This window comes from Amia ocellicauda, chromosome 14 (genome assembly GCF_036373705.1).
Source record: "Amia ocellicauda isolate fAmiCal2 chromosome 14, fAmiCal2.hap1, whole genome shotgun sequence".
NCBI lineage: Eukaryota > Metazoa > Chordata > Actinopteri > Amiiformes > Amiidae > Amia > Amia ocellicauda.
Window position 1 is genome coordinate 24615023 of NC_089863.1, and position 13089 is coordinate 24628111.

General features: G+C 45.5%; 1 protein-coding gene across 1 annotated transcript; it reads left to right on the forward strand.

Annotated features, from left to right (window-relative positions):
* Positions 1-2117: 2117 nt before the first annotated feature.
* Positions 2118-12372, forward strand: LOC136767513 (uncharacterized). The gene is made up of 6 exons (XM_066721332.1): positions 2118-2154; positions 5402-5484; positions 7577-7879; positions 8115-8402; positions 11071-11364; positions 11498-12372. Exons 2-6 carry the CDS (start codon positions 5415-5417, stop codon positions 11743-11745), a joined length of 1203 nt encoding a protein of 400 aa, XP_066577429.1. The 5' UTR covers positions 2118-2154; positions 5402-5414; the 3' UTR covers positions 11746-12372.
* The last annotated feature ends 717 nt before the right edge of the window (positions 12373-13089 follow it).

Sequence of the window (13089 nt, forward strand, 5' to 3'; positions counted from 1 at the left end):
CACACACACACAGAGGGAGGGACAGACACACACACACACAGAGGGAGGGACAAGACACACACACACACACAGAGGGAGGGACAGACACATCAGAGCAGAACAGGACGGTCAAAGCTAACGTGAGTTATTTCATTATAAATTGGGTGTATGTATTCCTTTATTTGTAAAGAAGACACACACACACACACAGAGGGAGGGACAAGACACACACACACACACAGAGGGAGGGACAGACACATCAGAGCAGAACAGGACGGTCAAAGCTAACGTGAGTTATTTCATTATAAATTGGGTGTATGTATTCCTTTATTTGTAAAGAAGACACACACACACACACAGAGGGAGGGACAGACACACACACACACAGAGGGAGGGACAAGACACACACACACACACAGAGGGAGGGACAGACACATCAGAGCAGAACAGGACGGTCAAAGCTAACGTGAGTTATTTCATTATAAATTGGGTGTATGTATTCCTTTATTTGTAAAGAAGACACACACACACACACAGAGGGAGGGACAGACACACACACACACAGAGGGAGGGACAAGACACACACACACAAAGAGGGAGGGACAAGACACACACACACACAGAGGGAGGGACAAGACACACACACACACACACACAAAGAGGGAGGGACAAGACACACACACACACAGAGGGAGGGACAAGACACACACACACACACACACACACAAAGAGGGAGGGACAGACACATCAGAGCAGAACAGGACGGTCAAAGCTAACGTGAGTTATTTCATTATAAATTGGGTGTATGTATTCCTTTATTTGTAAAGAAGACACACACACACACACAGAGGGAGGGACAGACACACACACACACAGAGGGAGGGACAAGACACACACACACAAAGAGGGAGGGACAAGACACACACACACACACAGAGGGAGGGACAAGACACACACACACACAGAGGGAGGGACAAGACACACACACACACACACAAAGAGGGAGGGACAGACACATCAGAGCAGAACAGGACGGTCAAAGCTAACGTGAGTTATTTCATTATAAATTGGGTGTATGTATTCCTTTATTTGTAAAGAAGACACACACACACACACAGAGGGAGGGACAGACACACACACACACAGAGGGAGGGACAAGACACACACACACACACAGAGGGAGGGACAGACACATCAGAGCAGAACAGGACGGTCAAAGCTAACGTGAGTTATTTCATTATAAATTGGGTGTATGTATTCCTTTATTTGTAAAGAAGACACACACACACACACAGAGGGAGGGACAGACACACACACACACAGAGGGAGGGACAAGACACACACACACAAAGAGGGAGGGACAAGACACACACACACACAGAGGGAGGGACAAGACACACACACACACACACACACAAAGAGGGAGGGACAAGACACACACACACACAGAGGGAGGGACAAGACACACACACACACACACACACACAAAGAGGGAGGGACAGACACATCAGAGCAGAACAGGACGGTCAAAGCTAACGTGAGTTATTTCATTATAAATTGGGTGTATGTATTCCTTTATTTGTAAAGAAGACACACACACACACACAGAGGGAGGGACAGACACACACACACACAGAGGGAGGGACAAGACACACACACACACACAGAGGGAGGGACAGACACATCAGAGCAGAACAGGACGGTCAAAGCTAACGTGAGTTATTTCATTATAAATTGGGTGTATGTATTCCTTTATTTGTAAAGAAGACACACACACACACACAGAGGGAGGGACAGACACACACACACACAGAGGGAGGGACAAGACACACACACACAAAGAGGGAGGGACAAGACACACACACACACAGAGGGAGGGACAAGACACACACACACACACACACACAAAGAGGGAGGGACAAGACACACACACACACAGAGGGAGGGACAAGACACACACACACACACACACACACACAAAGAGGGAGGGACAGACACATCAGAGCAGAACAGGACGGTCAAAGCTAACGTGAGTTATTTCATTATAAATTGGGTGTATGTATTCCTTTATTTGTAAAGAAGACACACACACACACACAGAGGGAGGGACAGACACACACACACAAAGAGGGAGGGACAGACACATCAGAGCAGAACAGGACGGTCAAAGCTAACGTGAGTTATTTCATTATAAATTGGGTGTATGTATTCCTTTATTTGTAAAGAAGCGGTTGCCGTCGCCATCGTCCGGTGCAGACATTTTGGGGGGGAAGGGGCAAACAATAGTGCCAGCCTACAGCACAGCTGAGCAGAGGAGTGAGGAAGACATAGCGACGAGGTGCAGGGACGGGAGAGGTTCAGTTAACGTGTCCATTGACAAGATTAATGAATGACTACATTAATACAGCAGATCTGGGTTTCCTCTAAAACATAAGGACTGGATTCATAAACGCGTCCATAAACGCCATGACTGAGACGCGCACTTTAGTTCAATTAAAGCTGCTCTATTGTATCCGGATGATTAATGTGAAACGTGTGGATTGTGTTTCAACTGTAACTTGCGCTGGTTAAGGATCTGATAAGTACATTATAAATAATACGTCAAAAAGTATCGTTTGCAGTTACAAATCTGTAGTAAGAGTAATAAGTGAAGGGAGTCACGCTGTGCCGTTTAAAATACATATATACCAGCACAAATGATGACGATAATAATATCAAAACATATTCGCCATCTCTGAACAGAAACATGTGTTTATTACGCTGTTTACACTCATGAGAAAAAAAAATGTGTACAAAAGTCCTCCACACGTCAGGATGTGGTTTTAAGTGTTTCCTGTCTCAACACGAAACAAACCAAACCCACAGTCCGATGAAAGACCTCAGCAGCCCCCTACCGAGCTCTCAATTACTTAATTGAACGTTAATTGAAGTAACAATCTGCTTAGATTTTACTTTTTAAATGGTGTAAGAAAATAGTTGTTTCTTCAATACGTTTTTTAATATAATTCTATACTTAACCCAAAACCCCTACTGTTTAAAATAATTAAAAGTCTCTGATTTAGGAAATTATTAGTTCAATTAAGGGTTCAATGGAATAATTAAGAGCTGGGTTGGAACAAAAACCAGCAGGGTAGGGGCTCCTCCAGGACTGGTTTGTGAACCACTGGGTTAGAGAGACTTGAAATGGAAGAGACTGCACCACAAGCCAGAAAAAGTCTGTATTTGACTGGGTTCAATTCAATACAGTTGTGACAAATATATATTTAAAGTCCAGTAGATAACACTTAATTATTTAGCCAACACGATTAATCTAAGTACATTTAATATTTAAAAAAAGCATATTGATCGTTAAGTACATTTCTTATGCATAGGTGTGTCTCAATTTTTATTAATTATTAGTCATTTTGTTGATTTTACTCAAGATGACTTGCAAGTATTAATAATAATGTGTGCAAAATGTTTTGTGTATAAAACATAACAAAAACAGACCTCATAGTGATTTATTGTATTTTGTATTTGTTTGGCAGACATACCCAACTGGTTGTTATATAGATTCATATGTAGTATAGATCTATATCCCAGCATCATATAAGACGTGTCGATTGTTTGGCTCTTACTGCGTGGTGTATGCATTTATTTTTGAAGCTCTCAGGAAAAAACGCATTTAAAACTTCACAGTTGCTTTTTAAAATCTGTTTAATCTCCACCTGGCCTGGAGAATGAGAGTGGAGGTCGTTCCACCATTTGCAAACATGGCAAAACCAGCCGCCGTTAGCTTCGATATCATACAGGTAACCCTAAATCCAATTGCTGTACCCCTTCTCCTCCTGCTTTGACCTTGGATTTCTGCCTTCTTCATCTGCCCTCTTATCCATTCCACAGTTTCTGCTAAAAATAGAAAGATTTTTGGGCCAGAAGGCTGAAATTGGCTTATTTGCAGCTTATTTATTTTTCCAAGTTGAATATTTAGCAATGGAAGTAACAGGTTAAATCACCTTGGGCCACTAATGTCTGTGGATTCATGACACGGGGCATTTTCTCTACCAGGTCCAAGTGTATTTAGACCGGCCCAACGTGGCTTTCAGTGGCAAAACAGCGGGTAAACATGCCACCTATGCCATTCACTCAGCTTCTTATTCACCCAGCTTCCTATTCAGTGCACATGTTTATTTATCCAAGTTGAATATTTAGGTCTGTAGATAAATGTTTAATTCACCTTGTCCTACTACTTCTCTGCGGTTTCCTGACGGAGGATTAGTTTTCTGACAGATGCAAGTGTATTTAGCCTGGCCCTATGTGATTCCCAATGGCAAAGTAGTGGGTATGCATGACACATATGCCTGACAGCAAAATAATTATTAGCCCTGAAGTTAACAGATAACTCACCTTGGTTCACTTTGTCTGTGCAATCCGGACAAGGGGCGTTTCCACAAGCTCCAAGTCTTTTAGGCTGGCCCAACGCAGTCTCCAGTTACATATGTGTATACAGGGCCTCCTCAAGTTTTTTGGCCACATGCTTCTACAATAAAAAAACAATATAAAATACTGTGTTTTTAATTAGAAATAAACATTATAATAATAATTATTAATAATTTGGCTGACTCTTTTATCGAAAGCAACGTTACATTTGTTCCCATTTATACAGCTGGGGGGCATTTTACTGGAGCAATCTACATGAAGTACCTCAGTCAATTGTACAGCTGTGTGCCCCCCCACCAGGGATTCAGCTTCAACAGCAACATAAAAATGTAACCTCTGAGAACAATACAAAGTATAGTAAATCAATAAAAAGTATATAAAATAGGACAGTACAGACATAAGATAAGGAATTCATATACTGTAGGGTACTGTTGTTGATTTCCCTTATCAGCAAATCAACAATAGTAATAAGTTACACAAGCTCATCAGGAGAGGAGATCGATAAGTATGATTTAGTGGGACACACTGTGATAGAATCAAACATAATAAAAACTGCCCTGAAATATAAAGACTTCATGGATGAGTAGACAAAAACAAGAGGCAATTTAACAAAAATAATATGAATACACATTTTTGTGTGTGACCAAATGCTTTTATTGAGGGATATCGGTACAAATAACAGTATAAAAAGTAACAATACAAGTATTTCCCCATTTTAAAGGTTTCCCAACCCCCAAGACAAAGGCATATGTGTCATGTTTCCCTGAAAATGACATTGAGCCGACTAAATACACTCAGGTCTGGGTAGAGACCTTACCCCTTGTCATGAATCTGCAGAGACATTAGTGGCCCAAGATGAATTAACCCATTCATTTCATTGCTAAATATTCAACTATTCAATAAATAAGCTGCGAATAAGAAGCCAACTTCAGCCTCGCCCCTCCGTCCCTCTGTAGCTCTGCGGTCTGCAAAACCCCTGATTCTTTCATTTCCTTACTTGCAGGTTTCCCTCAAGGATGCATCATTTTGTCTGTGGAGTGTCTCTCTTTTGCCAGTGGGGTGTCGTGGCCTTGTCCCTAAGTTTGGGTGAGTTCTGATTTAAAAAGAAACTTGAACAAGGGTTTGTGTTTCAGGCACAGTTCAGTGATTATCTCTAACTATGAACTCTTGCAGTGCGCGGTCACTCTATAGAAATGGTGTGTGTGTTATGACTCAGTATCACTGATGACTGAATCGTTGTGGACACTTAATTAGCTGAAATGAAAATTGATATGCAGGTTGGATTTTTTTGTCTGTGATTGGCTAAACTAGAACGTACCTTTTGTGTAGTGCCAGTTTCCGCAGATCTGCACGAAATCTGCTTCACCAAGTATTGACTCATGTGGAGGGTGGAGACTTTATCCAATTATTTCAGTTTTGTATTTTTAATATATGATTTTCAACAAAGTTTTTCCACTTAACAGTGTGGTATGGTGTGTATGTCAGTGTAAAACACATCTTCATTTAAATTCATGAAACCAAGGCACTGATAACAAAATATTAAACAAGTTCAAGGGGGTGTAGACTTTCTATAGCCAATGTGTGTGTAGATATACAGTTAGGTCAATAAATATTTGCACAGTGATACAGTTGTCATAATTTTGGCTCTGTATGTCGCCACAATGGATTTGAAAGGAAACAATCAAGATGTGCTTTAAGTGTAGACTTTCATCTTTAATTTGAGGTAGTTACATCCAGGAATTACACCCATTTGTATACGTGGTCCTCCCAATCTGAGGGGCTCAAAAGTATTTGGACAATTGGCTGCTCAGCTGTTCCATGGCCAGGTGTGTGTTATTCCCTCACTTAGCAAACAACACAACAGTGCAGAGTACACATGGGATTAAAGAGAAGCACACGGATTTGGTGCCCTTTTAAGGGTACAGAGGGGTTTGTCAGCTTAAGGGGTTACATTTTGTTAACAAAAAATGTATCTCCAATTGTTTATTTGTTCTAAGCCTTAATTTCAGAGTACATTGAGACATTAAACTGTGTACACTTCAATACAAACTGGAAAAATTGAGGTGTTCTAAAACTTTTGACCGGTAGTGTAGGTCGAGGCTCTGACTAGGCCACTCAAGGACAGTTATTTTATAGACATTTTTTATAAAGCGCATCAGACCACGCAGTGGCTTCAGAGAGCTCTACAAACAACATTTAAAATGAAGAAAATAACCACAGGGAGGGATAGAAAAACAGGGCAGGCGATATACGATTTTACACAGGTGGAGGTCACTAATAGGCAGTGAAAGGGGGGTATAGACTTTCTATAGGCAAGATGGGGAGAAATGTTCTCCCCCAATAGATATGTGGACAAGGATCAGTCAGGGCCTGATTTAAGTAGAATAATTAATAGCAGACAGTTTATTCAGCAATGATGAAGCGGTCCGGACACGGCCAGCCGGGAGGCTCATGTGACGTTTTTCTGAAGAACATGCTGTCATATAGGAGATGTCCTTGTCACATTCTTCTTGGTCATTTGACCTCTGTATGACCTTAAAATACCTGTTTATTCTAAAATTAGCTACACAGACACTAAACTGAGCCTGGCCTACCCAGAGCAATACACAAAGCTGAAATGCACACAATTTTGCACAAATTATATAGTTGGCATTTAGACAGGGCAGTGTCCCACAGCAAGTGTGTATGTGTGTAGCCCCATTCACACTGAAATGGCAGCAAAATGCAGGCAATGTTTGCCTGCTTTTTTCCTGTTGCTCCCCCCATTCACACTGGCTTTCAGGAGGGAAAGCAAATGATACATCAATCTAGGTGCGTAGTCCTGCTATGACCGGGTCACCAGGCTGTATGGTTGTGTTTTGCGGTGTGGACACTGGACCCAGTGCTCACAGGATTTGAACCAGTGAACCCAGTATGAGACTCGGCTCTCGGTTCATGATTGCGTGATGAGAGCCATTGTGTGGGTCTTGACATACACTGCAGCAAAGTTTATTTGCAAATATATTTACAACTACAGATCACGTTGCTCACCACGGCAAATACTTCAGGTTTATGCATCTATATCAGTAGCCGATAATGTAGTTTCTCACTTTGATGGCGCAGATCTGTGTAGCTCACAGGACCCAAGGATCTGTATTTTGGTCTGATTGTCTCTTCCTCTCTCCCTTTCTCTTCCCAGCTGGGTCCAGTTCGTTGTCTGTGAGAGCGGGGGACTCTGTGACTCTGTTCTGTAATGGATCAGACACAGACCTGGTGCTGTGGCAGACTCCAGACCACCATGTCTGTCACTTCAACTTTGGGAAATGTCTCCCAGCAGCAGCTTATGTGGACAGATTGGAATCTATAGGAGCCCTGAAGACGGGCAACTTCTCTGTGACCATTCACAACATCCAGCCCTCGGATGAGGGCCTATACGAGTGCTCCACAGATGAGCAGGCAGGCCAGAGCACGTTGCTTGGGGGAGTGCATGTCATAGTCTTCAGTAAGTACATTTCCATTACATTTTCAGTAAGTTAATTTATATTTCGTAGCTGACGCACTCCAAGAAACTTACAATCCTTACAATAGATCAGTTTAGATTTACGCATATTTAATAATACTGCCTCCTACTCAAGTCTCAGCACTGTACATACACCCCCCACACACACACACGTGCACCCCAGTGTCCTGGCTCTGTCTGTCCGATCTCCAATCCTCCCTTTGTCCTCTCTCTGCAGGCCGTGAGGAGACCACCTCGGTCTCCTATGGGGAGCCACTGAGACTCCGTCTGTACAGCAGGGAAGCTGTGACAGTGCAGTTTAACCCTGCAGGTGCCAGGGCCTCTCTCCCAGTGTGTGCTGTAGAGGGCGGCACCGTGACCCCTGACCCTGCGTATAGGACCCGAGTCTCCATGCGGGAGCAGGAGGTCACTCTGTCTGCACTGACCTTCACTGACCAGGGCTCCTACACAGTGCTGGACTCCTACACACAGTTACCCATCAGCACAATGACCATCAGTGTAAGAGGTAGGACAGACTGGGGTCTGCGTGTGTCTGTTCTTAACCTACCCTGTATGATCAGTATCGTAAAAGTGAGATTTTCTTATGTTCAGTGGTCACTCCCCCTCAAGTCTTAGGAGTAAACCAGCAGAAATATCTCCTGGAATATAGAGGTTTCAGTAGTTTGTTTGTTCAGAGCAGGGCTTTGGGATGCGCAGGGCAGAGAGCAGGCCTGTGTCAGCTACTGGGTTCATGTCATGATGAACCCTTTCCAGTCAATAGAGAACCATTACCGAGTGGGAAGACTATACGAGAGCTATCGTGAGTCCTGACACCTGATAACCCCAATCTCAATATAGCAAGCGCAGCAGAGCCTCACAGTGCCTGAGGGCAAGCCAAATGTAGTGCCCAAGTGCCCAGCATGGGGTGCAGCCGGTCCACCAAGTTGAGGCGGTAGAACCTTGTGAAGGTCTGTTGACCGGAACAGGTCGCAGCATTACACAAGTCGTCAAGTGAGTGGCCATTAAAAGAGAGCCCTTGTCATGGCCTGTCCCTTGCTGAGTGCGCTGAGATGTGTTCAGGCATGGGGACTTTAGCTTTCTCGTAGGTGAGCCAGATGCCAGTGCGCCAGTCGTTGTTTGGAAACAGCCCGCCCTCTAGTGGTAGCACCGTGGCAGACAAACAGCTAATCAGATCCTTTCCATGCAGCACTTCAGGGCCCTGACAGGGCAGAGTGTGTGTAGTCTGCAGTCCCCATCCGACAAATATGGAGGGGGGTGAAAAGTCTCCAGGACAATTGGTTCATTTATGTGAAACGTTTACACAACCTTGGGCAGGAAGGCCGGATTCATCCTCAGAGTGACTGTCGTTGCTTCCTGAGAAGATCAGACAGACTTTATCCACAGACATGGGCGTGAATTTCACCGATTCTCCTTTTCCGCTACAAGGAAGGCCACCTTGAGTGAGAGATAACAGAGCTCTGTTGTTGAGATGGGCTCAAAGGGAGCACCGCTAAGCCCTTTTAGATCCAATTCCAAGTCCCATGCAGGAATTGAGTTCTTCAATGGTGGTTTGAGCTGCCTGGCCTTCAGTAACTGAGTAGCCAGAAAGTGGGCTCCTGGCGAGACAGAATCGATTTTGTGTCGTGGCATGATAATATTGTTGCCAGATAAACTTTGAGGTGGATGCAGACTTGCCTTCCTCTAGCAGATCCTGCAGGAAGCATAGTATTGTTGCTATGGGATATGACACAGGGTCCACTTGGGGTGCTACTGGAGTCCGTCCGCTTGGCTGAGCAAGTCTTTGCATTGTGAGAGCTGCCAGGGTTCTGCACTGAGCGTCTGCGCCAGTGCTGCAAATCATAGCTGTCCTGGGTGCAGGCTTGCCAAGTGTCCGGTAGGTCTGTTGGGAGGTTGTCATGCTGCGCCATCACCGGGGGCTTCCGTATGTCATCCTGGCCTTTAGGTCTTCAGCCGGAGAGCTTGCCTTGTCCTCCCTTGCATCTGGGGCCATCGAAGGTTTTACTGCAGGGCTCCACTCAGCTGTGGCCTCTGGAGGGGCGTTGCCGGCCTGGGTCACGTCTGTCTAGCTGATGGTGGTAAGGCCAGCGGAATTGCGGCATTCGCCTCCTTTTCTGTTGTAAATCGGCATATTTTGATGGTGCCTCTTTCGCCTTCGCTGACCATTCTAGAGAGTGGTTGACGGTCTCCCCAAATGTCTGTCCCGGGGTGATGAGGGCTTCCAACAGAACAGATTTCTCCATGTCCTGAAGCTTGGCCTGGGTCTGCCACAGGAGTCGTCGGGCTGCCACCATGACCGCGAGGGACCTCCCCATGTCCTTGCCCCCCTCACGCAGCAGGTCAGTGAGGTTGGCCGAGACCGAGCTCTTCGGCAGTTCCTCTTGAGGGGTGTTCTCCCATCTGCTGGGCCAGGTGCCCCACGTACTGGGTTAGGATCATCTGCACAGAAGTCTCGGCAGCGTAGGCCTTGTGCAGCATGGCGTCCGTCGTCCTGCACTGTTTGTTAGGACAAAGGGGCTCTTTGACTAACTGTGCATCAGCCTGGACCAGACACGCCACCGAGTCCCCTATCGTAACCCAGGGCTTTCTGCTCCACCCCTGCCATTGCATACATGGCCTCCGCAATTATGAAGGTCGCAGGTGCTGAGGCCAGGCATGACCATGTGGACTGGACGATGTCAGATGACAGGAGGAGACTTTTCACAGGCGTCGAGGGTGGGTCTTCCTCCTGCCAGCAGGGCCCCAATTGAGCAGCTTTGGTATAAGCTTTCACTGTTCAGAAGGCTCTTCCCGTTCGGTAATGGCTGTCTTTCGACTTGAAAGGGATAAAATATTCAGGCTCTGAATTGTATTTATATATTTATTTAAAAATATACAGTATAAAATTATAGATCAAACATAATACAATTACAGGTTCTGAATATTGAGGGTTGGATATTGGATGGTTTAGCTGTATTAAAAAAACATGTGTTACGCTATCCTAAGGGTTGTGACATTTGGAATTATTGAATTAAATAATAAATCATGAGGATCCCCTGAGGATCTGTGAAAATATTTCAAATGCACGTCTCTACTGCCCAATGGAGAGAGTGCTGCGGCCGGCCTGCACAGTAAGGACGTGACTGCATCCGTGCATCCTGACATTGACCTCCCTGTCCTGTCTCTGCTCCTCTCAGCTCACACAGAAAACCTCACCCTGCAGGCTGGAGCCCCTCTCTCCCTCCCTCTCCACTCCCGTGCTGCAGTGGAGGTGCTGTTTGCTCCAGTAGCAGGGGGAGCCTCCATCTCAGTGTGGAGAGGAGTGGAGAGGGGCGCAGTGAACCACCTTGGCCCCGGGTACGAGCACAGAGTGTCAGTGCGGGACGGATCTCTGACCCTGCCTTCACTCACAGCAGCTGACCAGGGTCAGTACACCGTGAGGGAGTCCGGGACCAACCAGACCATCGGCACTGTCTCCGTCTCTGTGGCAGGTGAGGCTTGTGGGGGGTACTTCTGTTCTACATGTAATTACAGGGATAACGATTGTCTGTTTATTACACACTGATGAGAGGAACTGTGTGAGTAATTAGTGATGAAATGTGTTTTGTGTTTCTCCCTGATCAGACCGCCCCCAGGACCAAACTGCCATCGCTGTGTCGGTTGCCCTCGCGCTCGTGCTGGTTCTGGGTCTGGGTCTGGCTGCCAGGGTCATGTGGAGGAAGTGGAAGGAATCTGGGGCCAATGAGAGAGGGACACCTGGACCCAGTGAGCAGCAGGATGTGGAGCTTGGACGTCTTACAGAGAAACTCACTGACACAGCACAGCCGCTACTCAAAAAAGAGGAGAGCCCAGAGAATAGCCAGTGCCCCTAGCCCCGCGAGAACGGCCAGTGCCCCCCGCCCCCTGAGAAAGGCAGTTTCACGTTGTAGTATTGAGACTGTAGTTATTTATAAGAGAATCGTCCTGCTAAGGGTCCATGTGACTTTTTTGTATTTTTTATATTGTCATATACACTCACCTAAAGGATTATTAGGAACACCATACTAATACTGTGTTTGACCCCCTTTCGCCTTCAGAACTGCCTTAATTCTACGTGGCATTGATTCAACAAGGTGCTGAAAGCATTCTTTAGAAATGTTGGCCCATATTGATAGGATAGCATCTTGCAGTTGATGGAGATTTGTGGGATGCACATCCAGGGCACGAAGCTCCCGTTCCACCACATCCCAAAGATGCTCTATTGGGTTGAGATCTGGTGACTGTGGGGGCCAGTTTAGTACAGCGAACTCATTGTCATGTTCAAGAAACCAATTTGAAATGATTCGACCTTTGTGACATGGTGCATTATCCTGCTGGAAGTAGCCATCAGAGGATGGGTACATGGTGGTCATAAAGGGATGGACATGGTCAGAAACAATGCTCAGGTAGGCCGTGGCATTTAAACGATGCCCAGTTGGCACTAAGGGGCCTAAAGTGTGCCAAGAAAACATCCCCCACACCATTACACCACCACCACCAGCCTGCACAGTGGTAACAAGGCATGATGGATCCATGTTCTCATTCTGTTTACGCCAAATTCTGACTCTACCATCTGAATGTCTCAACAGAAATCGAGACTCATCAGACCAGGCAACATTTTTCCAGTCTTCAACTGTCCAATTTTGGTGAGCTTGTGCAAATTGTAGCCTCTTTTTCCTATTTGTAGTGGAGATGAGTGGTACCCGGTGGGGTCTTCTGCTGTTGTAGCCCATCCGCCTCAAGGTTGTACGTGTTGTGGCTTCACAAATGCTTTGCTGCATACCTCGGTTGTAACGAGTGGTTATTTCAGTCAAAGTTGCTCTTCTATCAGCTTAAATCAGTCGGCCCATTCTCCTCTGACCTCTAGCATCGACAAGGCATTTTCGCCCACAGGACTGCCGCATACTGGATGTTTTTCCCTTTTCACACCATTCTTTGTAAACCCTAGAAATGGTTGTGCGTGAAAATCCCAGTAACTGAGCAGATTGTGAAATACTCAGACCGGCCCGTCTGGCACCAACAACCATGCCACGCTCAAAATTGCTTAAATCACCTTTCTTTCCCATTCAGACATTCAGTTTGGAGTTCAGGAGATTGTCTTGACCAGGACCACACCCCTAAATGCATTGAAGCAACTGCCATGTGATTGGTTGGTTAGATAATTGCATTAATGAGAAATTGAACAGGTGTTCCTAATA